Below are 27,096 nucleotides of genomic sequence, written 5' to 3' on the forward strand. Positions count from 1 at the left end.
TTCCGATGTGTTCTAGAGATCCTTGAAGTCCAGCAGTGGTGATGAACTCTGGCAACCCCTCGTAATAGTGACAATGGGTGATGAAATATTGAGAAATGCACTATTTCTTTGTGTAAAAATATCTCAATAATTTTTTTCAAAATAATAACAACTTACAATATTTTGAAGATTCCCAATATACTCTAGGCCTCCCACTGTGATTTGAAAGAGTTTCTCTCTTGGATTTGAAAGCCTCCAAAGATGGTTATAATATACAAGTGTGGTTGCCAAACCAAGTACTTGTCTATATCATCTTCTCAATGAGTGAAAAAGTTCCATCTGACATGACCTGTCTCTTGATATCATTGTAGAATTATGAAGAACAAAGAGAAACTAAATTTTGGCAATATGGTGACACTTCCGTGAGGGTATTTGTCTCACAAGTTGCTGATGGACAAAGAGAATTAAGTAAGTGCAATTGTGCACCAATGACCTCAACCCCTTTCTCGCAACCCAATCAGACAAAGGACGTTTGTGGATTTATTATTGAATACGCCTCAGGTTATTCCTGAGGTATCTATTCCTTTTCGGCAGCCTAAGCATGTGGATGGAGAAGTGTTTGTGCAATTTACAAAGGAAGAATTGGATCGGTCTGCTGTTCCATTTAGAATTTCTTTGGTTTTGAAGTTCTTGCGGCAAAGGCCTTCTCTGGATCACATTAGAGGGTTCATACACAGCCGATGGGGCCTTTCGACACAGCCAGTGGTGTCTGTGATGCGCAGGCCACGTAATGTTTTTGTAAGGTTCTCTAATGAAGAAGATTTCTTGAAAGCCATATCTCGTGAAAGTTCAGATATTGAAGGGGCTGCCTACCGAGCTTTTCAATGGACGATAGAGTTTAAAGAGGATGAGGAACCAGTGCAGGTACCAGTGTGGATTATGCTCCTTGGTCTTCCTCCGAACCTATATCAAGAATCATATCTCCGGACTATAATGGCTCCAATTGGAATTTATTTACATAGGGATAATGCTACAAGATGTGCGACTAGAACTGATGGTGCAAGAGTGTGCGTGCTGATGAACATTGATCAAGATCCATTAGCTGCTTTTTGGATTGGAACACCACGGCACCCTAATAGTTTTTTCCAAGAAGTGGAGTATGAAACTCTACCAGCATTTTGTTCATGCTGTAAAGTGCAAGGGCATAACCTGAAAATGTGTAAGACTAAGATCAAGGAAGGGAAAGAGCCCAAGAACGTGAGGAATTATAAATCAAATAGAGTTTGGGTTCAAAAGGAGAAGGAAGCTGAGACCAAGAAAGATCCACCAGTTCAGATTATTGAGTCTTCCTCTGTTTTGGTGACTCAAAATTTAGAGGACAAGGTTCAGATGCTAAAAGACGGAAATAATGAAGGGGCGGTGTCTTTAGACGCTGAAATTGCTAAGGAAGGATCTGAGTTGGCTGAGGAAGAAGCTGAGTCGTTGGTGCATAAGCAAGATTTGACAATGGTTGCTGAATCAAGTGGAGCTCAGTTTGCTAGAGAATTGGCTTTAGTTCTGGGTGAGGACCAGATGTTGCAGCCTGTGGTTATGCCTCATATGGATGTACTGGGAGATAATTTTGAGGGGCATATTGGAGGTACAAGGGTTCTTGGTACGGAGGATTTGCAGCTGATGAATTTAGGTCAAGATCATATTGGTATGGAATCTAAGTCTGAAGATGAAACTGAGTTGGCACATCCTGCTAAGGAGAAGGATGGATGTTCTGATTCTGAATTAACGAGACCAAAGGTAATTCCTAAACGTATGCTAAGAAGTTCTAAAAGGGTTCCAAGCAAACCCGTGAAATTCATTCTATGATGAATAAAATAATCTTTTGGAATATAAGAGGGATTGGCACCTCGAAAAAGAGATTAAGATCTTTGGTTCGGGTGCATAAACCTTCTGTTCTTTTTCTAGAGGAGCCATTCAGGGATGATAGTCATCTGAGTTATTGGAGGAACTATTTTTCGTTTAGTGAATGTCTCTCTAATGCGGACAAGGAAGGAAAGATTTGGTGTTTTTGGATTGCTGGGTTACATGTGGATGTCATGGGAGGATCAAATCAATATATTTCGTTGATGATTAACTCCTCTGTTTTGATATCTGTTGTTTATGCTAAGTGCCGGTATTTAGAGAGGCGGGTTTTATGGGAGGATCTGCTTGTTATCAATACATTGCAGTTGCCTCATGTTATCTTGGGGGATTTTAATATAGTACGGAATGACAGTGAACGACGTGGTGGTTGTCCGAGGCTGCTCACGGCAATGGATGATTTTTGTTCGTTTATTGATAATGGTGGCTTGGTGGAGTTGTCGTTTTTAGGGAATAAATATTCATGGTGCAATGGGCAACCGGGGATGGTTCGTTCATGGGCACAGCTGGATAGATCTTTATGCAATCTCAAATTCCTTGAGGCTTTTCCGTCGGTTCACAATCAATATCTACCCAGGAGGTCTTTAGATCATTCTCCCATGCTATTGGGGCTTTCGGATTGTCCAGCCAGGTATGGTCCTTCTTCTTTTAAGTTTCATTTTATGTGGACCACTCATGAGGATTTTTGGCATTGTGTGTTGAGTTCTTGGGAGGTTCCGATATATGGTTCTGGGTTGTGGAAGTTAGCAGGAAAATTGAAGAGATTAAAACAGACACTCAGAACGTGGAATAAGGAGGTTTTTGGTTGGACTAGCCGACATATTAAAGAACTAGAAAAGAGAGTGGAAGAAGGTGAAACTAATCTGCAAGAGAGGTATTCAGAAGATGTTGAAATGGATGTTTTAGCTAATAAGATGGAGTTGGATGTTTGGTTAAGAAGGGAGGAAGATCGGCTTGCCCAACAGTTTAAGCGTGATTGGATATTACAGGGTGAAACGTCTTCTTCTTTTTTTAAAGCTTTACAAACCAGGAATCATAATATGGTTTTGGAAATGAATATGAATGATGGTCGAATTCTTAGTAATCCAGAAGCTATTCATGAGGAGGCTTGTGTTTATTTTCAAGATTTTTTAAAGGCCAATCAATCGAATGTATTGCCTAATTTGGCTGACTTGATTTCGGGAGAAGTTTCGGAAGAGGAGAATAATATTTTTGGTGGTGCTCCATTGATGGAGGAAGTAAAAAATGCTCTTTTTTCTATTCCTAAGGATAGTAGCCCTGGTCCGGATGGTTTTGATTCGGGGTTCTATCAACATTGTTGGTCTTTAGTTAAAGATGATTTATTTGAAGCAATTACAGATTTTTTTAGTGGGATTGAATTTCCTAGGTTTTACACTGCTTCTTATATTGTTTTACTTCCAAAAATTCTTAAACCAACGTCATTTGGGAATTTTAGGCCTATAAGTCTTTGTTCCGTAGTTTATAAAATATGTTCTAAGATCCTAGTAAACCATTTTTCAGGGATCTTTAGTCGTATTATTTCAAAGGAACAAGGAGCTTTTCTTTCAGGTAGAAGTATTTTTGACAATATTAGTCTCACTCAGGAGCTTATTCATGATATTAATAAAAAAATCCGAGGTGGTAATATTTTGATGAAAATTGATTTTGCTAAAGCCTATGATACGATTGATTGGGAGTTCTTATTTTGTGTATTGGAAGGTTTTGTTTTCTCTCTGAAAATTCGCCAGCTCTTGAGGCAATGTGTCACTACACCTTGGTACTCGATTGTAATGAATGGCACTACAAAGGGGTTTTTTAAAGGTGGAAGGAGTTTAAGACAAGGTGATCCTTTATCCCCATACTTGTTCATTTTAGTGGAGGAAGTTCTTACTCGTTTGATTAAGAAAAAGTATGATGAAGGTAGAGTTAAGTGTTTTTCGCATCCGAGACATAGTCCTATTGTTTCTCATTTATTATATGCTGATGATATGATAATTTTCTCAAATGGCGGGAAATCTTCTATTTTGGAAATTGTTGGTATTTTGAGTACTTATGCTTCATGGTTGGGCCAGCAGGTTAATAATGCTAAATCTCATATCTTTTTTTCTAAGCATGTTAATAATATTAGACGGAGGCATATCTTATCTATCACTCACTTCTCGGAAGGGGTGTTTCCTTTTAAATACTTAGGGGTTCCTATTGTATCAGGAAGATTGAAGTCCTTACATTTCCAAGATATTGTTCAAAAAATTCGAAATCGGGTTGAAGGTTGGAAAATAAAATTCCTTTCCGCTGGGGCGAGATTGATTCTTTTAAAACAAGTTTTGTCGAGTATGCCAATACATCTTCTCTCAGTGCTGAGTGTTCCAAAAATGGTGTATAGACAGATTAATAAGATCTTGAGTACTTTTTTCTGGGGTTCGGTTAATGGGAATCCTAAGAAAAAGTGGGTTAATTGGGAGAAGCTGTGTAGACCTGTGGATGAGGGAGGGCTTGGGTTGAGGATGTTAAGTGATGTTCAAAGGTCGCTACATTCTAAATTTGCCTGGAATCTTCTATGTTCTGACTCTATTTGGAAAAAATATTTTTCTGCAAAATATATGCATGGTATGCATCCGTTGGATATTAACGTAACTAGAGGTACCAGTTTCTGGAAGCCAGTTGCTAAGGAATTGCCGTTTGTTCTCTTGCATTCTAGGTGGAGAATTCGTGAGGGGAATATTTATTTTTGGAAGAGTTGCACGATTGTGGGTGATTTGAATCTAAAAGTTAATCAGGTTATGTTGAATAATAGCTGGGACATGAATTATTTGGAACAATTAGTAGGGTCCGGTAAAGCTGCAGAAATTACTAATGAAATTAAGGGTCAAAGGATAGGTGAGGATAAGCTCATTTGGATGGGTAGTTCGGATGGTTTTTTCACATCCAGGAGTGCCTGGAGTCTTGTTCGGGGGAGTTACAATAAATTTGAATGCACGGATTGGATATGAAATGATGTTATCCCTAAAAAGTTTTTGGTGTTTATGTGGAAGGCCATGAATTTCTGTCTGAGTATGGATGATCGTATAAGGAAGCTGGGAGTGCCTTTAGTGTCAAAGTGTGAGTGTTGTCAACAAGGTGCTATAGAGGAGTTTGATCATGTTTTGTATAGTGGGTACATGGCGGCCGTCATTTGGAAATTTTGTTCTAATATGTTGGGGATTCCGTTTGTACCAAATCGGTCTTGGAAAGCAACAGTAGAGGCTTGGTTTCGGAGGGCATCAAAATCATCACAACTTGGTACGTTAATCGGTTTTGTTCCGATGATAATTTCCTGGAATTTATGGAGGTGGAGATGTAAAGCCAGGATGGAAGGTAAGAAAGAAAATGTACATGTTCTATGGAGATGGGTTAAATACTAGATTCATTGGGTTGGTATTAAAATTAATAAGGCTTCTCGGTTAAGGGATAATGATTTGAAGGTGCTAGATTTTTTGAATTTACCTTTTATTGCAAGAAAGAATGATGTTTTGAAGGTAGTTAGATGGGAAAAGCCAAAGAGAGGGTGGCTTAAAATGAATGTGGATGGTAGTAGCCGCAATAACCCGGGATCATCGGGTGCAGGAGGTGTTGTCAAGAATGAATTCGGGTCTGTGGTATATGCTTTTTCCGAGTCCTATGGGCATGGGAGCAATAATCGTGCAGAAGTTATGGCCCTATGGTCAGGCCTTAATTTTTGTAAGCAATGGGGTATTAATAATCTTGTCATTGAGATGGACTCTTTAATTATAGTGAATTGGATTAAAAATGGAAGATGTACTCTTTGGTATTTAGAGGATTTTTGGGAAGAAATAGTTGGAATATTGGGAGAAATAAACTTTTATGTTAGTCATATATATCGGGAAGGAAACATGGCTGCCGACTTTTTGGCTCATCTAGGCAGTAGTGGTGTCTCGCATGTGTGGGTAGGTCAAACGAAGCTTCCACATTTGCTGAAAGGGATTATCAGAACAGATGCATGTGGTCTACCTCAGATTCGTAAGTGCAAAATGTAATTTTTTTAGAATATTTGGGAGTGTATTTTTTTTTTTTTTTTTTTTTTGCCTTTTGAGTACTTGGGCTTTATTTTATTTTTATTTTTTTTCTTTCTATTTGTAAAAAAACCAAGTACTGTGATTGTTACCACGGTTTTCCTCCGCCACAAGTGAGGGTTCATTAATAAATTCTGGCAGGGGTCACTATTGGACATGTGACTTCCTTCTCTTTAATTGAAAAAAAAAAATTGTGCACCAATGACCCCTATTTATAAGCCATCATGCACTGGTTGACAAATGGCACAACCATTGATAACATAATGTAACAACCTAATCCTATATTATTAGGAATAAATGGATAATTTTATTAAGCTCAATAAATGAGTTAAAGCTCATAAGAGAGTTATCGGATAATTTATTTTAACCTAGAGTTAAGCCTATATTATTTAAAAAAAAAAAACCTAACTGATTTTGCTCCATGTACTCCAAGCCATGCACGTCTCTCTCTGTTAGTCACACATGCACATCTCTACATCTATTTATACACTTCATGCACAGCCCTTTTTGCACATACTGTCTTTCATGCATTCTAGGGATTTCAAAGCCGCAACAGCATCCTCCCACGCCAAAAACTACTTCACTTCACAAAACCACCAGCCGCAACATACCATCGAGAGACCACGTACGCCCCAAACTGAAACCAGCCACTGCCCAGCCAACGCGAAACCGCAGCACCACTGCAACCCAGTTTTCATCCACTCGAAAAGGGGCGCAAACCTCCTTGCACCACCACCGGCCTGGGTTTTTTCAAACCACCAAACAACCTTCTTGGTTCTCCCTTTCACACGACCAATGCAGCCCCTATTTTAAGCAAGGGAAAAAAAACAGAGACGTCCCTCTCAGCCACCATCCAACGTCAAACTGCTCCACACCGTGACTCCAGCCAACCACCCAGACCTCACCACCAAAGCCAGTCGTGAACCCACGGCAGAAAACAACACCCTCAACCTCACCGAAGGACCTCTGTTCTTGCATCCGAAAACAGAGCACGTCTCTTCCCTTCACAAGCTGCCCAGCCGTGAACCACCCTCCACCACCATAGCAGTCAACATCCCCAAGCTTGGCAGCACCTCCCAAGAACACACGATGAAAATACCACCGCCCTCTCTCTCTCGATAACTTGCCTCCTCTCCTCACGACGTGTCCTCTCCCTCTCGTTCATCTCATCTCTGTCACTGTTCATCTCTCTCTCTCTCAGTTGCGTAGTCACCCACTCGCCGGAGTTGCCATCGATCCCAGCCATGAGTCGCCGCTAGTTGTTGATCAAGGTAAGCCACTACCCACTGCCTCTCGAAGCGAGGTCATCTCCTCCCTTCAAATGTCTAAGATCCTGTACCTAGAAACACATAATAGGTGAGGGTGTAGGTAAATTACAAAAATATCCATGCCTAAATATTTTTAGGAAGATTTTAGGAAATATAGACTATTTTTAATATTTTAGATTATAAATAAAATCACATGTTTAATTAGAAATTTATGCAAATTATGTGTTTATTTTTTGGGCGACCGATTACGTGCTGAAAATAGTAGATTAGCGCTGCAAGGTAAGTAGCATAATCATACCCTTACACATATGTACGGTAAACGGCATGTCTTTTATAAAAACGTATTATGCTCATACGGCCAAACATTAGAAACTCTATTTTATGTACCCAAGTCATGATAAAATTATTAAAATCCATGATTTTATGTGAATATTTATGCATTAAACTATTTATGAAAAATTCATGATTTTATGTGAAGACTTATGCATTAAATTATTTATGAATTCACGATTTTATGAAAAGAGTTATGCATTAATATATTTATGAAAAACCATGCATGATTTTATGTGAAGATTTATGCATCAAAATATTTATGAAAAATCATGATTTTATGTGAGGAGTCATGTACCACAACATGTTATGAAAGAATGCGATTTCATTTGAAATCTATGATATAATATGACAAGTATGCATGCGATTTCTTTTGAAATCTATGATATAACAAGTATGCAAGTATGATTATGATAAAGTGTAAATGATAAAATATGTAACGGCCTATGTTATGGTATGAAAACAGTACCTATGTTATGAGCATATTGCATTGTCAGGTCGTACATGCTGGTAGTACACCCAGTATGTCTTCCTTATGTATGGATTCCACAACCCGCAGCCACGGGCGGAATCGGAATCTACTTTGATTCGCTAACCCTAACTCACGGGGGTCAACAATGGGTATCGGCCTGTGACAAGTAAAACATAAGTTCATGTTCATGTTATTTACATATGTATTTATGAATATGCAGGTTTTTCAAGAAACCTTATCTCTATTATACTTACTGTATAATTTGTTGCTTATTGAGTATTCGACTCATTTTTGTACATTTTTATGTTTTTAAACCACCCCAGGTGAGGACATTTATGAGGATGAAACTACTTGATAGGACTTGACCTAGGGAGGCGAAGCAGATGCCTAGATAGTTTATGTCATGTTCAGTTTATGATTTAAAGTTTAAATAAATTATTTTGATAAGCACAGTTTTTTTTAATAAGTGCTTCCGCAGACTCTATTTTGGATTTTAAATATTTTATAAAATTTGTTTTCTTTATGAAATCTTTATCATTTGGCGCATCATTAAAAGAAAAGTTTTTAGTCAAGTTTAGTAGTAGCACACTGGCTCCCCGAAAATTCTAAAAATGTCTTTATTCGGGAGCAGGGTGTTACACTTAATAGTTGGCAAATGACAACTTTAAGAAGTGACACAACATTTTGTTTAGATCAAAAGGTTGTGTCTTTCGATACTTCCTTAACCATCACCCCTCATGGGAACCATCACCATGGAGAGGATGTCCTTCCAAGGAGTACACCGTTTGGTGATCACACTCTTTAGAATTACAACTACTTCTCCATTCATTTGTACCAAAAGTTTACAAACAATCCATATCACTCCATACACTCAATTTCACACGTTGCATTCCATTTCCCTCACTACATTCCATTTCCTTCACTACAATAGCATTAATCTCATATGATCCCTCTTCTATCCATATCTGCTCCCCATCCATTCGTAGAGCCATCTGTGCTAATGCACGTGCTGCTCCATTTCCTTCACGATAGATGCAATCTACTTGCCAATCAATTTTTGAGAATATGATCTGTTTTAAATCTGCCAATAGTTGCCCTGTCCAATCAGTCTTGCTTTCTTTAATTGCTTGTATCACATTCTTTGCATCTCCTTCAAACACTACTTCTTTAACCTCTAGATCAATACATATTTCCATTGCTTTCCACAAAGCACAGCTTTCTACTAGGAAAGGTTGGCCAATAAAGGAAAGACGTGCATGAAGAAAACAGAATCTGACCCTCCCTCTCTAATTAGTAAAAAATAATAGCATCCTTATTGTCCCTAACCACCATTAATTTCAATGTCACCATCACCTGCCATTAAAAATTAATAGAAAAAACTATTTGTAAATTTATTTATTCACACACCAAACACACTACTAATATGGAAGACTGCCACATAAATTAGCATTAAACTTATTTGTATTTTAACTTTTTCTTATAACTATAATCAATGTCACAGTTAAGTAATGTGTTTAAATAATGGCTTATAAGTAGCAAAACTCAAAATAATAACATCAGTATTATCACTGGTCACCATTATTTATAGCACTACTATTGTAATACCCAAGCCCAAACCCAAACCCTTATTAAGCCCATGTAGTCTAATTTTACTAAGAAAACAAAAAAAGGAAAGTAAAATATAGTGTAGGGCCTTGCAAAAATTCGAAAATCTGACTCCAACTCTACATAGTCGGAGTTGGAGCTACAATAAAACGGAGTAGGAGTCAAAGTTTTTTTTGCATTTAAAGTTGAAGTCGAATTTGCTGTCTAATCGACTCCTCTCCGACTCTTACTCCGACATCACCTTCGACTCCGACCTTGACTTTAATAAATTATGTATTATATATATATTGATCATATATACTCATATAAAAAGTCTAAAACTTATATAGATAAATTCAAGATTATTAATAGACTAATAATCAATTATATGTACTCACTAGTATCACAATCATACATATTACATATATTAAGATAGATGAAACTTGACTAGCTATTATTGAGTCATGTAATATATATATTATATATTATAAGACTATTAATTGATTTCCTAGATTCCAATATAGTAGTATGTAACTAGATTCTAACACAATAGTTGGCTTGTATTTGAATGGCTGGTTGTGTTTCCTATTTGTAATTTATTCAACAGTGAGTGATTGGATGGACATGCCATTGGACCATGATGGCTCATGGTTGCTCTTACTTGCTAGTTGTTAGTTGTTATTTGGAACCCTGGGTGTTAGCTTGGGCCTTGGCTAGATGGTTAAACTTCAATTAATATTATAATATCCTTAAAAAATTATAAGATTATAAATTATTTAATAATTTTCATTTTCATTTTCAGTGATCATATCAACATGCTCAAAGAATAAGAAGTAACTGATATAAACCAGAAACATGAGGAAGAGTTCTCGAAATTGTTTGAACAACAGGTAATGAATTATTTAATGCGTAGTAGGCAAAATATAGAATATACAAATGACTTGTTCGTTTAATTTTTTAAAGGATGAATTCGAACTAAATTTTGATCGAAGAGATGAGCGTGAGATTGTTGATGAGCTTATTTGTAATACATTATGCAAATATAAAGCGAAATGTCATGAGCATTACAATAAGTTCGACAACAAAGACGGGCGTGCCAACATCCTTTTCAGGATATCCGACTTTGTGAGTAGGAAAAATTTGGTGACATGTTTGAAGATCCTACATATAAGGTAAATGACTTATTTTATGTTTCATATTTTATAGTTTTCTCTTGTTAATATTTATTAATTATTTGTAGGTATAAAATTCTACAAATTTTATTCTTACAAATAAAGCAAATAAATCAAATTTGAAGATTTATCATCATGCAGGTTCAAGATCTTTCCATCGCCTCTCTAAGAAACTAGTAATGCTATTTTATATAATAGTTTGCTCAAGTTTTTTGTTTGCCGTATTCTAATAAGTTTATATCTATAAAATATGTATTTTGTAGCAAAAATCAGATACCGATCACAATCTGACAAAATTATATGATGCATCACATACTGATCGTAATGGAGAGTAGACTCATTTTTATGTTCATAAAAACTATGTAAGCATATAATTATCTATTGTTTTGTGTAAATACAAATATCTATTTTAACTAAACATATTTACACATTTGTGACAATATTAATTCATTCTCTTATGTGTAGGTAAAAAAGATTGCCCTACGTGTTGAATCTACATTTTATCAAAGTTCCTCAACAAGTGATATTGACATTTTTAAAAGATTTCTGGGTCCATGTTTAAGATATTTGAGGGGTTTGAATCGTTGCGTCAAGCCTTCTAGCTCGTCCTCATCATCCAATAATGCCTCCAACACTTCTAGAGCTTTAGAGTAAGCGATGCTTGAAATCGAGCAATTGAGGACAAAACAACATGAGCTAGAGGCTTAACTGGCATAACAAGCAAACAGAAATGAGCTTGAAACAACAATAAGAGGATTTCAGGAGAGAGATGCAACTCCAAATATAGATGATGATGCAACAATTCAGGCCTCCTAGGCTCCTAGCAACTAATTTAATAATTTACCTATTGTTTGTGCATGATGAACAATGTTTTCTTTATTTAGTTTGCACTTATGAGACTGCTTTTTATATTTATTGAAAAAATTCTAATGTATTTTTATGATATTATGATTGTGTATTTGGTTATTTAATGATAAAAAAAAAATTCCTATAGTCAGAACGCCCAAAAACTGTTTGAACATATTGTTAGTCTAACCAATTGAACGGCTACACAAAACATTCGAAAAAATCTGTAATTTCCATTCGAACATAAATACAATTACCATTCATGCGTAATAAGCGTTCAAATGAGTTCTTACGACATCGAACATTACATATACGTTCGAAAACTATATTGAACCTTTGAACGTCTTACCCTCATAATATGTTCAAATGTATAAGAATTTGACCAACCACTCGATGCACTGCATTTGAACATAGATGTATGATCGAACACTAAATTTAACAGTCGAACGTTTCTACGTAGCAATACGTTCGAACGTTTTCGAATTCGATCGACCAATCAATCAATGCATTCAAACATAGATCAACGGTCGAATGTAACGAATTAACCATTCAAACGTGTATCTAGGATGAAATTTAATTGTCCCTAAAAAGTCATTATGTTTGAACGCCATCGAATGATTTCGAAATTCAAATTTTAGTATTTTGGGACTTGGGACAATTTGACAAATTGCTATTTTTTGAGATCAAAATTTTTGTCTCAAAAAACCTTTTTTATTGTAGTGTGGACTCATACGCATTTTGGCACAACATATTCATCAAAGATTTTAATAAAACTTCATGTGATTTATGGTACAATTATATTTAAATGAAAACCATGCACTATATTTTTATTGAATTAATTGCATTATATGAATTATGATGTTCATAACTTTAGTATAGTAGGGTACCGATACTAAAAAAAATTGGGAAAGATTCTATACCCAAAAATCTTGACAAGGTGTAGACCCACACAATAAAAAATGTATGGGAATGATAACTACGTTGAAAGGCACTAAGGTGTAAAACCTATACCGAGAAGTTAATGAGAATGATAACTACACTGTAATGAGAATTAGGTTCAAATCTCAAATGGAGAGGAATTTATGGGAATGGTAGCTACACTTGGAAGATGCAGTTTGCCTCTACGGAGAATTGTATGGAAGTGATTCTTTACATGGTACAAGATTTACAATTTTACATTTAATACTATGATTGTAATAATTATTTTTATTTTCGATTTTATGCATGATTTAATAATTGAGGCTCATATGTTATATCCAGTTTAATTAATCCTACTTCCCGAGCCGTAGATTTTTCATTCTATACTTTTGCAAGATGAGGAGACTAGTCTACTAGACGAGATCATTGAGTGAAGAATTACATTTGTCGTCAATCATCATCACACTATCAAGCTTGGCTTACCTTATCTTTACTCGTTTTTTAAAGGTTCTTTTCCACTTGACATGATGGAGTGGTCCTTACCGTTGCGCCTTTCCATGACTGTAAATGACCTATTTCAAACCACCAACTATTCATATAACCTACAATAGATGAGAGGATGGCACTAGGCGCCCAGAGAAGCTTCATGCCTAAGTCAGAGAGTTGTAGTCTCAATATAAGAGTGCAAGTAATATTTATAGAGGTGTTGAGGAAGTACATAACCATTAAATCCAAGGGCTCATCATGAATAATCACTTAATAAGTGGACAAGATAATTACCTGATCTATCGGCGTTATCATATCACCCGGTTTGTGTCATGGGACCTTGGGCCATGAGTCTCCCAGTCTTGGGCCCATAGGCCGAATATGTCCTCGTCGTGGGCTTATTGCCATAAGAACAACATCCCTTCCAACGACCATGTTGTTGGACTCTCTATAGGATGGATCTTTGCTCGTGGTTGAGGGAAGGTTCATGCCCATTACATACATCGTACTCACTACTCACCATAGCAAGGAAGGCAATCCAAGCATCGAGATTGGAGTGGGGTTTTCAGGTCAAGGAGTGGAGCTTTGGCAATGACTATGGGAAGGGTTTTGACAACACAACACTATCTAGGTTATGATAACATGTGTTGGGAAAATCTCCATGTACGCGCCAAAATTTGAAGTTAATGTTCGAAAATTTATAATCATTGTTTATGATGCTGAGGTAGCGATGTGTCAATTTGTGTTTGTAGCTCGCAATCATGTACAATAGTCAAGGGTGCATCCAAGGGTTTTTTTGTTTTTTGTTTCCTAGTGGTGGACACAAGTTTTGTGGCTTGTTTTGGTTAGTCATGGAGCATATGGGAACCATTGGGAAGGCAAGAGAAAGGAAGGGAAAGAGCACAAAAAGTCTCACAAACAACACCAATTGACAGTGAACAAACTCTCAAAGTTACATAGCGATATCCTATTGTTTCTTCATGTAAAGTAGCTATATCCCAAAGGGAAATACTCTAATCACAAATGGATTATATAAAAGTAATCTCACAAACTAATGTGACTTGATATGATTCGTCAGATTGTAAAGTTATTTTTATTGTAAAGTAGATCTAATAGATCAAATGAATCTACATCAGTTTGTAAAATTGCTTTTGTATAATCCCCGTAATGATGCTTCCAATAACTTCCTCCCTTTTTACCACAATCCCTCCGTCATTGTTGGTCCCTCAAATCTTCTTTTCTTAGTCATTTTCCTCAACCATCTCTCCCTATAATTAGCATCACCACCTCACTACATTGCTATGTTTTACTGCCATGTGATCGGAGCCATTACCAAGGATCTTTTATTTTTGTCAGCACCACAGTACATTTTTTCTAAGCATTCCATTACATCTAAAGACTGAACATATTGATTTAAGAATATCAATTTTTTGGAGTAGTGATTTTCAATCTTTTTTTGGACAAGTTTATATATTTAAAAGGTAGTTTCCCTAAACTTCATGAAATGCCACTACAAAAAACAATGTCATCGAGTTGAACATTAAAAAAAGGCCAATCTGGTCATACACTCCTTGTCATGCTATGGTCGACTTACGTTTAGGATCCGGTGTGATTTGCCCTGACTGTTAGACTTGGAACAATCTACCAAATTTAAATTGTTACTCCAGTAAGCACACAACTTTCATGTAAAGGAAAACAAACAAAAGATCTGCCATCCTCGATTCCTCATGGCCCATGCGACAGAAAAACTGTGAAGAACGACGAGAGGAAAAGTTTGTGATTCTCAATTATAAAAGTATACCCGACTATAGTTACAAAAGATTTCCTGACCAAACCTAACTAAACAAAACACCAAAGACATAAGTTAGGTTCAGACATGCTAAACACAACCTTGAGCACATGCAAGCAGATCGCAACTAAAAAGTATTATGTCATCATTTAGCATCCTAAATCAAAAACAATACAACCGGAGCATTTTATGGTGTTAATAAAGATTCTTTGCAGATGCTATTACAACTAGCAGCACCCAGTGACATTCTGATTGTGCAAACAGGACATGCCAAAGAAAGATAGACGTGCAAGCTAGGGAGGCAGCTATGTCAATACCTGCAAAATACTTCTACAGCACAAATCAAGGATCATGGATGGCATTGCTGTTGCATGCGTAACTTAAACTCCGGCTTCTCAACTGCAAAAAATTAGCACATTAAAAACCAATTTAATTAATCACCAAACACTTATCAAGACAAATCCCAATTAAGCTTTCTTTTCTTTCCTTTTTTTTATTTTGTTTTATTTTTCCATATTGTTTTGGTCCTTCATGGATAGGGGTGGGAGGGCAGGCTAAGAGGTTGAAGTAGAATATAGATATTGCACCTTCTCCAAGGCATCTGCCATGCCCGAGACATCTTGCATTCCTTGCCTCAGGTGTTCAACACGAGCACGGATGAGGCTGTTCCGTTTCTCAGCCTAGCGAATGAAGTAGGGTAAGTTTCTATGCCACTACTTGATAATATAAACAATGAAAGAACAAAAAGACCGAGGCATTAACTCTCTGACAAGGTATGGTACCTTTTTTTTTATAAGAACAAAAGCAATGAGGTGAACAAAATCAGTTCCACTGAGGTTCATCATACAGCAAAATTAGCTCATGATCTTTAAGGCAAAATCTAATTCATGATAGCCAAAAACAAAAGCCAACTAGGAACTCAACTGATGTTTCTGGTCAGGGAGTATCAATTTCACTATTGACCCATTTTTCAGTTTTCAGTTTTCCAAAAGACCCTATAAAATTAAACTGCACGGTAACTATTACTAAATGGAAAATCCTTAACTTCCCTTTTAAGCTAAGAGGAAAACTGAAAAAGGCTAAAAACAAAAGAAACAAAACTTACGGCAACGGAAACAAAGACTATAATGATCAAGCAGTAACAACATTATATATAAAATCTAATCTCTCTCCCACATTTTTTTATACCATTGAAAACCAATTCCAGTGAGCAGAGAAACAATTTGAAATAAAATAATGTCCAAACAGAAACAAGAAAAGTGAGAGCCAATGTACCTGGACTGTTAAATGACCCAGCTGGTCACTGGGTCAGAAATCACTAGTCATCAGATCAACCCAAGTTGACTGGTGACATGAATTCGTAATGTTTATTCATAAACTAACTTAAATAACAATTATATGATGTCAAATAATGTATCCATAGTGCATATTTAAACATTTTTGTGCACTGGTGGATGTGTTCTTTATGATCTTCTGTCATGAGTACAAACTCCACTGTTGCATCAGTTGCTTTAATGGGCAAAATCAATAAATTTAAAAAGAGAATCCCCAACCGAGCTTTTTGTTTTGAGGAACACAAATAATTAATGGTGTCAAGTATATTGGTAAATATGCTAGAGGTGTGCTGTCCAGGGGGTGCTCTCCATGATTATCTGATCATGAGTTTTGAGCCTTCTTGGATGCATTCCATTGGATTTTATAGCAGGTCAGGACCCCAAACTGCAATGTAACATGTGATCCATGATAAGTGTTATTTTTATGTGATTTTTATCACTTTTTTATTTATGAAAAGTGTCATTTTCCCTTCAATACTATTGATTTTATTTTATTTCTATATATTTTTATTTATTTTCTTGGATTTGAAGGAATGAGAAGATTTAGTACAAAATGAGAGCATTTTGATACAAAATAAGATATTACGGATCCAGACCGATAAGAGGTAGTGAGATCTGAAGAGGGCCAATGAGATTTGGGCGAGGAGCCTTGTCCCATGGGCAGCAACGAGATTTCTCTCGCCCAAAGGCGAGAAGACTTACCTCTCGGTAGGCAAGGAAACTCGAGACCAGAAGGTGCAAAGATTTGACGACAAAGCTCTAGGTGGTTAGATTGGGCGACTAGTCTAAACGACCAACTTAAAAGATCAACCCAAACGACATCATGGGCAACAACTAGAAAAGGCGAGTCTTTCATCCCAGTCGGGAGTCTTTCCACTTAGTAGGCGAGGAGAGAGCCATGTGGTCTTTGTGACCTCCACGCCCGCTCATTTGTGACCTCCACGCCAGTTATATTCAGCACACACGACATCTACTCGGTGGAATAATTCATTCTGACTGAGATCAATCGGTTGCTGACCACCAAATCCGAGTTCCGCAATCAATCTATTGGCAGCCAAATCCTCTCGAACTCTGCAATTCAAGCCGCATATCACTGAATTTTCTATTTTAGATAATTCCGATATTCTTGGGATAATTTCCTTTTATGTTAACATCTATCTTTAGAAACTATTTTTCAAATTTTTAGGCTAAATTGTAGCCGCATTTATTTTTTTTCCGGATTTGAGTTTTGACATCTATTTATCCCGTCTTGTGAGATGAATAGGTAGTCTTGGTTCTTAATCTTAGTTTTAGTTTTAGTCTTGGTCTGAGTTAGGGAGTTTTGAATCGGAGTCGAGAGTTTCTATGTTTTAAAGTTTGAGTCTGAGTTTAGAGTTCCAGAATTTATTTTTAAGTGTTCTTTCGAGAAGGCGGAACTGGAGGGCAGAGGCGAGAGCCGCATGCTTCATCAACCGACTTCAATGAAAAACATCAGTTTTATTCTTTTTCTTTTCAATCTCATTGTGAACTAATTCTATTTTCTAGAGTTTTGATGTAGCCTACCATTGAACTCACAATTTATATTCCAAATTATTTTATTTTCATGATTGAGTGTTTATTCCTTATTCTTAATGCTTACAATTTTCTAGCTAACTATTGTTCGATCTTTTGGATTGCAATGAGACCGATAGGTGATTTGTGATTAAAGCTCTAGGATTAAACACCATTAGTTGAGCCAAAGCAAAGATGCTTTATCCCGACTAGTGTGATTTTCAAGAAAAATCCAAAGAACTTAATGAGTCTCCAATTAGTTAAATTCACATAGAGATATGGAATTATTAGTTTGAGATATTTTTGGTATTGTTCGAGAGAAAATATTGAATAGTTAAAGGGTTTTTATCATCAACTTGAGATAATTAGAATTCTATAACAAGGAATAATAAATTGTGTGGGATTTGCTAAGTGAAGTTAAACGCTCTAGTATTATCTTTAAAATCTTAATTTTAATATTTTTGTCTTCAATTTAATTTAGATAATCCATTCTTCAAATTTCGGTTTTCCAAATAGTAATTAATTTAGTCAATTTCAATACTCAATAGCATAATTATTCCACATGGGTTCGATATCCGTTTTCTTTAAAACACTTTACTACTTGTTATGATTCTGTGCACTTGCAGATATATTTTTATGCAAACAATCCATTTTTGCACCCTAGGAGAGTTAAGAGGAATAAAAAGGGGGAACGAGGAAAGGATCAATCCTATAGGTGGAAGAAACCTAATTTTAGAGAAAAGTTTCCTTCAGATGGGGAGCAAAACGGTCTTTCTAATAGCAACTCTCTCTCATTTAACATGGAATGTTTTAATTCTGCAATATGCAGGATCTAGTGGTTTGATGACATGAAACCCTAAATGCTGTGCAAGTGCATGTGTATGACTCGGTTAAACCCCAATTTCATTTAACACCCACATCACACGGATCAGGTAATTATCACCTTTCCACCCATTAGACATGGCCCTTAGAAATTATTTGCATCCAAGGGTTCAAACCTTATACTTGAGGAGAGAATACCCCCAAGACCAAGGCTCTTACCACTAGACCAAACCCATAGACTTGAGCCAACCTTGGGAGTTAGTCTAGTGGTCAATTATATGGATATCATTTGCACATATCAAATTTATGGCCTTAAGCACCTTCCTTTCTAGGGCAAGATTTTATACCAAGAGATCTACAGGTTCATCCTGATCTGAAAGGGGAACAACAAGAGATGAATAAAAAGGTTTTAAACAAAGTCATTGAGCTAGAGTCTCTTCATCCAATGAAGATATACCTGACTCTATCACAACCACAAATAAAGACTAGTGTGCCATAAGTAAAATTCTCTATGATGAATGATAGCTGAAATGGAGAAATGGAGCACTTTTTAAATCTAACATACCATGTCCAGCATACCCATCAAGAATTGGATCTCATTCTTCTTTTCTATTGAAAGATTTCCAGCAACATCCATTACATTGGTCCTGCATTTGAGTCATTAGTCCCTTGAAATAAGATGATCACCTTGTCAAGCACTCTAAAATTGTAATAAATAAATATTGTATTGCAAATATATCAAAGAAAAAATCTAATGCCATTCTAACCAGTATAACATATTGCTGATGCATAGTCCTCATCAAATCTTTTGAGGGCATTGTTGTGACTAAACTATAAAGTGTATGCCACCAATGACAGAACCTTCTCCTAAAGTTTTAAATAACTTCTGGTAAATGTTTGCAAAGTGGGTCCAAAGTGCCCTAGACAGAATATGATTATGTAGGAATGCTTTGAAAGCTTGGAAGGTTTGCTGACTTTCCACAAAGAAGTTTTAGAGTTATAAAAGAGAAGCTGCTTACGTGGGTTATGGTAGCAAATACAACTATCTACAGATATTCATAATTCCTCGAATAAATTTTAACCAATAACAATACTTATATCAATCTAGCTGTTCTTGGCAATATGACCAGCCAAGCAACCACACACACACACACACACACATATATATATAAGTTCCAACCAACCATATATTTGAATGCACATTAATCACAAATTAAAGATACCTACTTATTCAAAAACAATGGGTCCAGACTCTGTTCTTCAACAAGTTGCTCTATGGAATCTAGAGTGGCTCCCACCTGCATGTAGATGTCAATTTGGCATGACAAAACTAACAGGGATGCAATTAAAAAAAAGAAACATGCTAGCAACAACCATATGGGCTACCATGAAGAGAAATTCAGGTAGTACACCATGATATGTGCCCTAAGGCATATGAAAAATCAAATGATTCTGAAGTGTTGTGCTAAAAATATAACGTTTCTGGCTGAAAATCGTATGGTACATCTAAGATGGTAATACCTTCTACATTTGTAGTGTCACCTGAACATTATACACGGCCATCGTCCAAAATTAAGGAGACTTGCAATCCTCTTTATATAGACAGGTAAACCTTTTAGAATGCATGATTACATGCCGCTTGCTAATCTTCAATTGCAAGTGCAAGATTACTCCTTTCAAATCAATTTCCTATAAACATTACACTCACATTTGGATGTCTTCTGAAAGAGAGGGGGAGAGGGAAAGAGAGAGAGAGAGAGAGAGAGAGAGAGAGAGAAGAAAAGACATAAGTTAAATTTTAATATACATGCTTGTTTACTTCTCCTCTCCTAATCTTCGTCCTTATCATCAACCACCAACTACACCTATTATTCTCATCTCTTAATAAGAAAGACTATGATTTATACCTTCCTGATATTAGAAGTGACTCAAACTTTGACAACTCACATTTATGCCATGAAATTATGTTCACTTACAGTTACACTGTTAGTATGTATAAGAGGAGCTGTTTCCTAACCAGTCCCCTCTGCATCCAACCCAATATACTTGTATGTCGGCCAAAGTTACAACTTTTATTTATTCTAGGTTTGTATAAATAGTTCTAACATGTGAATGCACGAGGTACTGTCAACATTTACTTCATACATTCTTTTGGGAGAAAGAGAGATTTGAGGAGTCCACCAAGAGCCTATTGTATACATATTGAGATATCAGATCAGTTATTGGATTGCATGAGTGAAAATTCACGACTGCCAAGTGAACAATTTCACCCTACCTAAAGCCATGATAACGGCGCACTTCAGCAAAACATGTATAAAATGAGGAAGTCAAGTAAATATGAGACTGATATACCACATTAGGCAGAGTAAGAAGAGTATTTATTCCATCAAAATGGCATTAAGGGCTCGTTTGGACACTTAGAATATCTCAGAATATCTATGAATAGTAGTGAAATGGTTTGTGTTAAGATGTTTTATTGGGTTTTGAGAAAGGAGAGAGAAAAGTTTGAATAAAAATATTATAAAGTTAAAAAATTGTTTGAATATTATTTTTTAATATTATTTTTGTTTTGAAATTTGAAAAAGTTGTATTGTTTTTGTGCTTTGTTTGGGAGTTTGGGTAAGTTGTAATGGTTAGGTAATGATTAGATGAAAAAGTTGAAGATTTGAAATTGAAAAGTGTTTTGTGTTTGAATGATGTTTGAGAAGGAAAAATCTGATAATATTTTAGAATAGCAGAGAACACTTGTGTTTCCAAACTAGCCCTAAGACACTTGATCACATCCAAAAAATGGCCAAAAAACCTGCCTTAATTACTAAAAAAATTAATAATTATAATTATAACTGCTAACTGGACCTTACACAAACTTAAAAACTCCAAGCAAAAGCATGGCTCTTAAATCGAGGGCGGGGGATCTTCCTTGATTTACTTTACTAAGTTGCCACTCTGCCCAGTCACAACCGGGCAAACAACAATGAAGTAAAATATGTAATGAACATCATTGCAATCATAACAACCTATTAATTTTATGTTTTAAAAGTCACCAAGTGCCAAACTCTCCATGGCTAATTTTTAACAACATGGCATTCAAATCATAACTCAATGGTTACAATCACAAACTAGCCTGCAGTATAATATATCCTAATTCAATGTTCATTTTTGAGTGCATATCTCAAGTCAAAATGTTACATAATGAGGTTTTGGGTATATAATTTGTCACATAAATAATATAGACTACCTATGCTTTCTAGTTTTTAATTGTTCACGAAGTTGTCGTGGTGCTTGCATATTATGGCTGTAAATGAACAATGCTACTCGGCAAGCAGCTCGAACTCAACTCAATTCGATTATTAAATGGGTTGTTCACAAACAAAGAATTAGATTTGATTATTAAATGATGCAAGCTCGTATAAAGCTTTCCCAACTCGAGTAATGTTCGTGAACAAACTCGTATAAAGCTCAACTCGATTCATCAGTTCAACTCATATATGTTTATATATATATATATATATATATATATATATATATACTCACAACTATATATACATTATATTATATATGTATAGAGTTCACTACATATACTATATACATATATATCATACAGAAGTTATGATGAATACATATGTTATGTATGTATGCTATGTGTATACAATATTAGCTATAACTTATCAAATGCCATACAATAATTTATGCTTAGATATAGACATAGTAGTATAATAGTATTTATGCTAACTATAGTTATCACTTATCACGTGTTATTAGTAGTATCTTATATAAGTAATATGCATATTTAGTATTCATATGCATTATCAATAATTAATAAGCTCATACTAGGAATATTGCAATTAAAAAAAACCAACATCTCAAGCCGAGTCAAGTTGAACTCGAGCCGAGCTTGGTCTCATTTTTCATTTTAACGATCCGAGCTCAACTAGAATTCTAGGCTCGGCTTATAATAGAGTCGAGCCCGAGCCCAAGCCCAATCCCATTAACTTGCTAAACAAGCCGACCTCGGACAGCTGAAGCTCACCCGAGCCCAGCTCGAATACAGCACTATCCATAAACACGAATGGCACAAATATGGTGCAGTTACCAAATTGGCCCTAAAAAGAGTAACCTGAAAGAAATACATGGACTATCTAAATAATGTCAGGTCATAGGACCTGAGATGGTCAAAATGGCCTCCATCAATAATGATTTTTTTCTATTAAATTAAGCAAAACTCATATAGGAGTGATGGAGACAAACCTACTTCATGTCCATGACACATAAGGCACACACACCTTGTGAAAATTTTATGCAGATAGCCGCATAGGGAAATTCAGAAGGGGAAAAAAGGGGATGACATTAAAGATGATAATAAAATCATTACCTGCGTTTCAAGACACAGAGACTCAAACTCATCCTGCAAAATTCAAATGGGTCAGTGTCAAAATTCAGGGGTGGAAATATTTTTTTTTTTTTTTTATAAGTTTTGTGGAAATAATATTAAAATAGGAAATCACGAGTCATAAAATTAAGAACCTTATGCATTCTGCATAAAGTTAATAAGAGAGGTATTTAGGAAACAGTGATCTAATGCATTACTTAGTATAGTATAAAACAACTACCAGGAAAATCCGTACGAAGAATTATGTTTGAGCTAAATTCATTAAGGAACACAAATGGAATAACAAGAACCAAACATGAGGTTAATTTTAAATCATGTGCCTTATTGCTTTCTTTATTCTTTCATTTAATGCCTGTTGGTGATCCAAGACTGAACAAATTCAACAACACATTATCTAATTAATTGGCTGCCGGCAGAAATCGTTTAGTGACTGCAGCACAAGTCATTCTTCAGCACGTGAGGTTATATCTTCTGGACGACAGGGCAAGACCACCTCCTCCAATGTCAAACAAACTAGTTAATATCACTACTCCTCCCCCTATACCTAGCTAGAAGGGATAGAATATCTGGTGAAGGGTAAGTACACTTTGGTACCACATCCAACAAGCAATTGTATTTACTTGCAGCTGTTTCATATGACCCATGTGAAGGATTCAAGTTAGGCTATGAAGCCAAAAATCCAAGCACATACACGGAGCGACTTTATTAGTATCCGTGTGATGGAGACATGTTATATGTGTCTGGGTTTAATCGGGTTAAAGACATATATTGCATTTGCATGGTCTCCGGGATTTTTCATCATAAAAAATTAGTGTGACTCCAGATACTGATATCAGTCAATGGCCGAACTATATATATAAGAAAAAAATAGTTAAACAGCTTTGGCACATTAGTAGGCCAATGAAAGAACACATTTACTGGTTGTTGGATTGATGCCTAAATCACCAATGCCAAAATTCTTCAGAAAATCTTGTTTATTTTAATCAATGCCCATTGCCTAGAAACCCTAGCAACTCAAAAAGAATCTCGTTGTCCTTCACCCAATTTTAAAATATCATTTTAAACCTGGAACTCACGATCAAAAGTGAAAGAAAAAAGTACACAGAGCCTTCATTAGCGTTCGTTATCTAAGTTTGAAAGATCCCTAGGTCTTTAAGAATTTATACGAACTCAGCAATGCATAAAAGCAAACAATTTGATAAATGGATTTAGTGGCCTACGCGTTCCTTAACTGAGCTTGAAAGATCACTTGGTCTTTAAGTATTAACACAAACTCAGCTACGCACAAAAGCAAACGATTTAACAAATGGCTTTAGTGGCTACGTAGGCATACAACTTCTGAAGAATGCACTGCTATATATCATCACTATTCAATATGTTTACCAAAAGCAAAAAAAAAAAAAAACAAATAAATTAGGTAGGATTCATAAGAAAAAGGGTACTCTGATTACTAAGGAAGTGTTACCTCAATATTTTCATGCAAGGAAGTAACGACCTGAAAAATGTTTTGATGCAACAACAACAAAAACCACGGCAAAGAGAAGATTATTAGTTTTACGACAAGAAGAGTAAGCCCTAATCGATTGCATCAAAGTATGTAAATATAATACCTGAATGAATAGGCGGTGGAGAAGTTGTTGCTCCGCAGCAGTAAACCTTGGGAATGCGTTGCAGAATTCCTAACAGTTCGATCATAAACAAATGAGCATAAGCAAAATTAATTAATCTTTTTTTGAAGCAAGGAAAAAATGTGGAAAATAGAAAATTAAAATGTGAAATGAGTTGAATATAGTTACTTGGTTGGAACAGGCAGTGAGAAGAGAGCGAAGGGCGAGCTTAAACGATTTCTTCAAATCCGAATGCCTCGTTCCCATCGGAAGAGTAGAGGATGGACCTTCTACTTCACCGCTTTTCTCCATTTTTGTTACATTACCCAAGGAGCGCGCGCGAGAGAGAGATCGAAAGCAAAGGGAAACTCACCCAAAAATTCAAAATGAGGTGCGCGAGTCGCATAATATAATACGGCACGAAGAATTGTGATTTCGATCTGCTTTTAAAAATAAAAAAAGCAGTTACAAAAAAAAAAGCAGTAACAACTCAATTGATAAACAATTTTTAATATAATAATATTTTTTATTATATTTAAATACATCAAATCAAAAATTAAAATTAAAATAATATTATTTTATTACATTTTGTATTCTAGTTATAACCCACATATCAGGTCAATATCAAGTAACGTTAATTTATAAATTTATTTTTATAATATTTTATTATAATTGTAATAGTCATATCAAGTATTTTTTTTATTAAATGATGCTAGAAACAGTTATGAATTGTGTAAGGGTTATATATTTTTTTAAAAAAAAAAATAGGATCTACTATTAAAATAACCTTAGTCTGTATTTAAAGATGAGTTGAGATTAAAATTAAAAAGTTAAATAAAATATTGTTATAATATATTTTTTAATATTATTTTTGTTTTATGATTTGAAAAAGTTAAATTATTTATTTTATTTTGTGTGAAAATTTAGAAAAATTGTAATGATTAGATATGAGGTTTTCAAAGTTTTGGATTTTAGTCTTGATTTTTTCATGTAAATCTCATATTTACTTTTTTTTTTAAAATGAATGCACACTCTATAACTACAAATATCATATCTTCTGATGAAAAAAAAAATCCTTTAATTTATCATTTGATTTTGAAGACAGCAAACATGAAAAGATATTATAGCATTTATTGTTATCTATATAAATATTTTTATTTTTTCTCTCTTTTAAATAAAGAACTTTAATATTATTTATAGTGTTTGATTTGGGATAGAATCAAGTATGCCTTATGCTAAGGCTGAGTTGTAGAAAATTTAAACTGCAGTCTTTTATTAACGTAATAATAAAATAGTTATTATACTAAATATAAATATATAAATTTTATTTAAATTGTTTTTTAGTTTTATGAGATGCAAAATAACTTATCATAGTTTTCTATTAAAATTTATAAAAAAAAAAATGTCATTTTCAGTGTTTCACTAAGTAAATGGCTAATCCAAATAAATTTTTATGATATAATTAATTAAAAAGTAAGATTTTATTAATTTTAATTTTGAAAAATCTCTTTACGAAGAGCAACTATTAAAGATATGGTTAATAGTATTCTACGAGCAATGCAAGCATTTACTCTATCCTTAGCTAGATTTGTCACTTGATGTTACAATTTGTCCACCACTAATAACTAATTTAGCAATAAATTCTTTACCTATTGAATTAAATTTTCTACTGTCCTTTCTTTATTAAATCTGTTAATTGTTATACCTTGATTCATATTTTCTCCTAAACAACAACAAAAAGTTAGCACTGTAGAATCGTGCATTGTGAGTATGTGACAATCCCATTGATAAAGTGAGTTCTGAATAGGGGTGTAATTGGTCTGATCCGGTCCGGTTTTGGATAAAATTTAAGACCAAATCGGTATGTATCGGTTTTGTATTTTTCAAAACCGATTACGCACCGGCTACCCTCCTAAACCGGTACTTCCGGTTTCCGGTCCGGTCCGGTCCGGTCCGATTTTTCGATTTTTTTAACATGTAATTTCACAATTTGTCATTAAAAATTTGTTTATAACAAAAGAGATTTGATTTTAAAAAAACTGTTTTATACTTTTATTAATATATTAGACTATATAATAGTATTAATATTAGACTATTGGTATAGTTATAAGTTATATATTAGTATTAGTTATAAACTTTTAGTGATTTAATATTAACATTTTATGTAATAATTTATAAATTATAATAAGAAATTATTTCATATATGAATATATATATTATATATATAATTTCACATAAAAATTTATAATTATACATTATATATAAAACTTATATATATTAATATTTAATATATATAAAATATTTTGTATAAAACTTATATATAAAAATATTATTTTTTATTTTTTTTAATCAACCGGTCCGGTCCGGTTCGGTCCGGGCCAAAAAATTCCGGAACCGGAACCGGCCGGTTTTTACATTTTAAAAACCGATTTCGGACCGGACCGGTTCAAAACTGGTAAAATCGGTCCGGTCCGGACCGGTTTTCCGGTTTTCCGATTTGAGTTTACACCCCTAGTTCCGAATAACAATTAAAAAAACAATAATGTGTAGTATTTGGAATATAATCTTTTAAAAACTAAGTTATT

General features: G+C 35.0%; 1 protein-coding gene across 2 annotated transcripts; it reads right to left on the bottom strand.

Annotated features, from left to right (window-relative positions):
- Positions 1–11,340: 11,340 nt before the first annotated feature.
- LOC109001427 lies at positions 11,341–24,933 on the bottom strand. Of its 2 annotated transcripts, none has more exons than XM_018978706.2 (9): positions 24,701–24,933; positions 24,515–24,583; positions 24,370–24,399; positions 22,887–22,919; positions 19,742–19,812; positions 19,080–19,161; positions 15,416–15,508; positions 15,146–15,227; positions 11,341–11,497 (listed from the first exon to the last, which is right to left on the bottom strand). In XM_018978706.2, exons 1-8 carry the CDS (start codon positions 24,821–24,823, stop codon positions 15,171–15,173), a joined length of 558 nt encoding a protein of 185 aa, XP_018834251.1. In that variant the 5' UTR covers positions 24,824–24,933; the 3' UTR covers positions 11,341–11,497; positions 15,146–15,170. The 2 variants fall into 2 exon arrangements, with proteins under 2 accessions (XP_018834251.1, XP_018834250.1); XM_018978705.2 differs by lacking the exon at positions 11,341–11,497 and adding an exon at positions 14,555–14,787.
- Between the last annotated feature and the right edge of the window lie 2,163 nt (positions 24,934–27,096).

Source organism: Juglans regia, chromosome 2 (genome assembly GCF_001411555.2).
Source record: "Juglans regia cultivar Chandler chromosome 2, Walnut 2.0, whole genome shotgun sequence".
Classification (NCBI taxonomy): Eukaryota; Viridiplantae; Streptophyta; class Magnoliopsida; order Fagales; family Juglandaceae; genus Juglans; species Juglans regia.

Bases quoted from the DNA above. Each gene is read 5' to 3' on its own strand.
- LOC109001427 (XM_018978706.2), bottom strand. From the start codon at position 24,823: ATGGAGAAAAGCGGTGAAGTAGAAGGTCCATCCTCTACTCTTCCGATG. The intron at 24,584-24,700 runs GTAACTATATTC...TCGAACTGTTAG, and splicing joins TCACTGCCTGTTCCAACCAA to GAATTCTGCAACGCATTCCC. The intron at 24,400-24,514 runs GTATTATATTTA...AACATTTTTCAG, and splicing joins TCCACCGCCTATTCATTCAG to GTCGTTACTTCCTTGCATGA.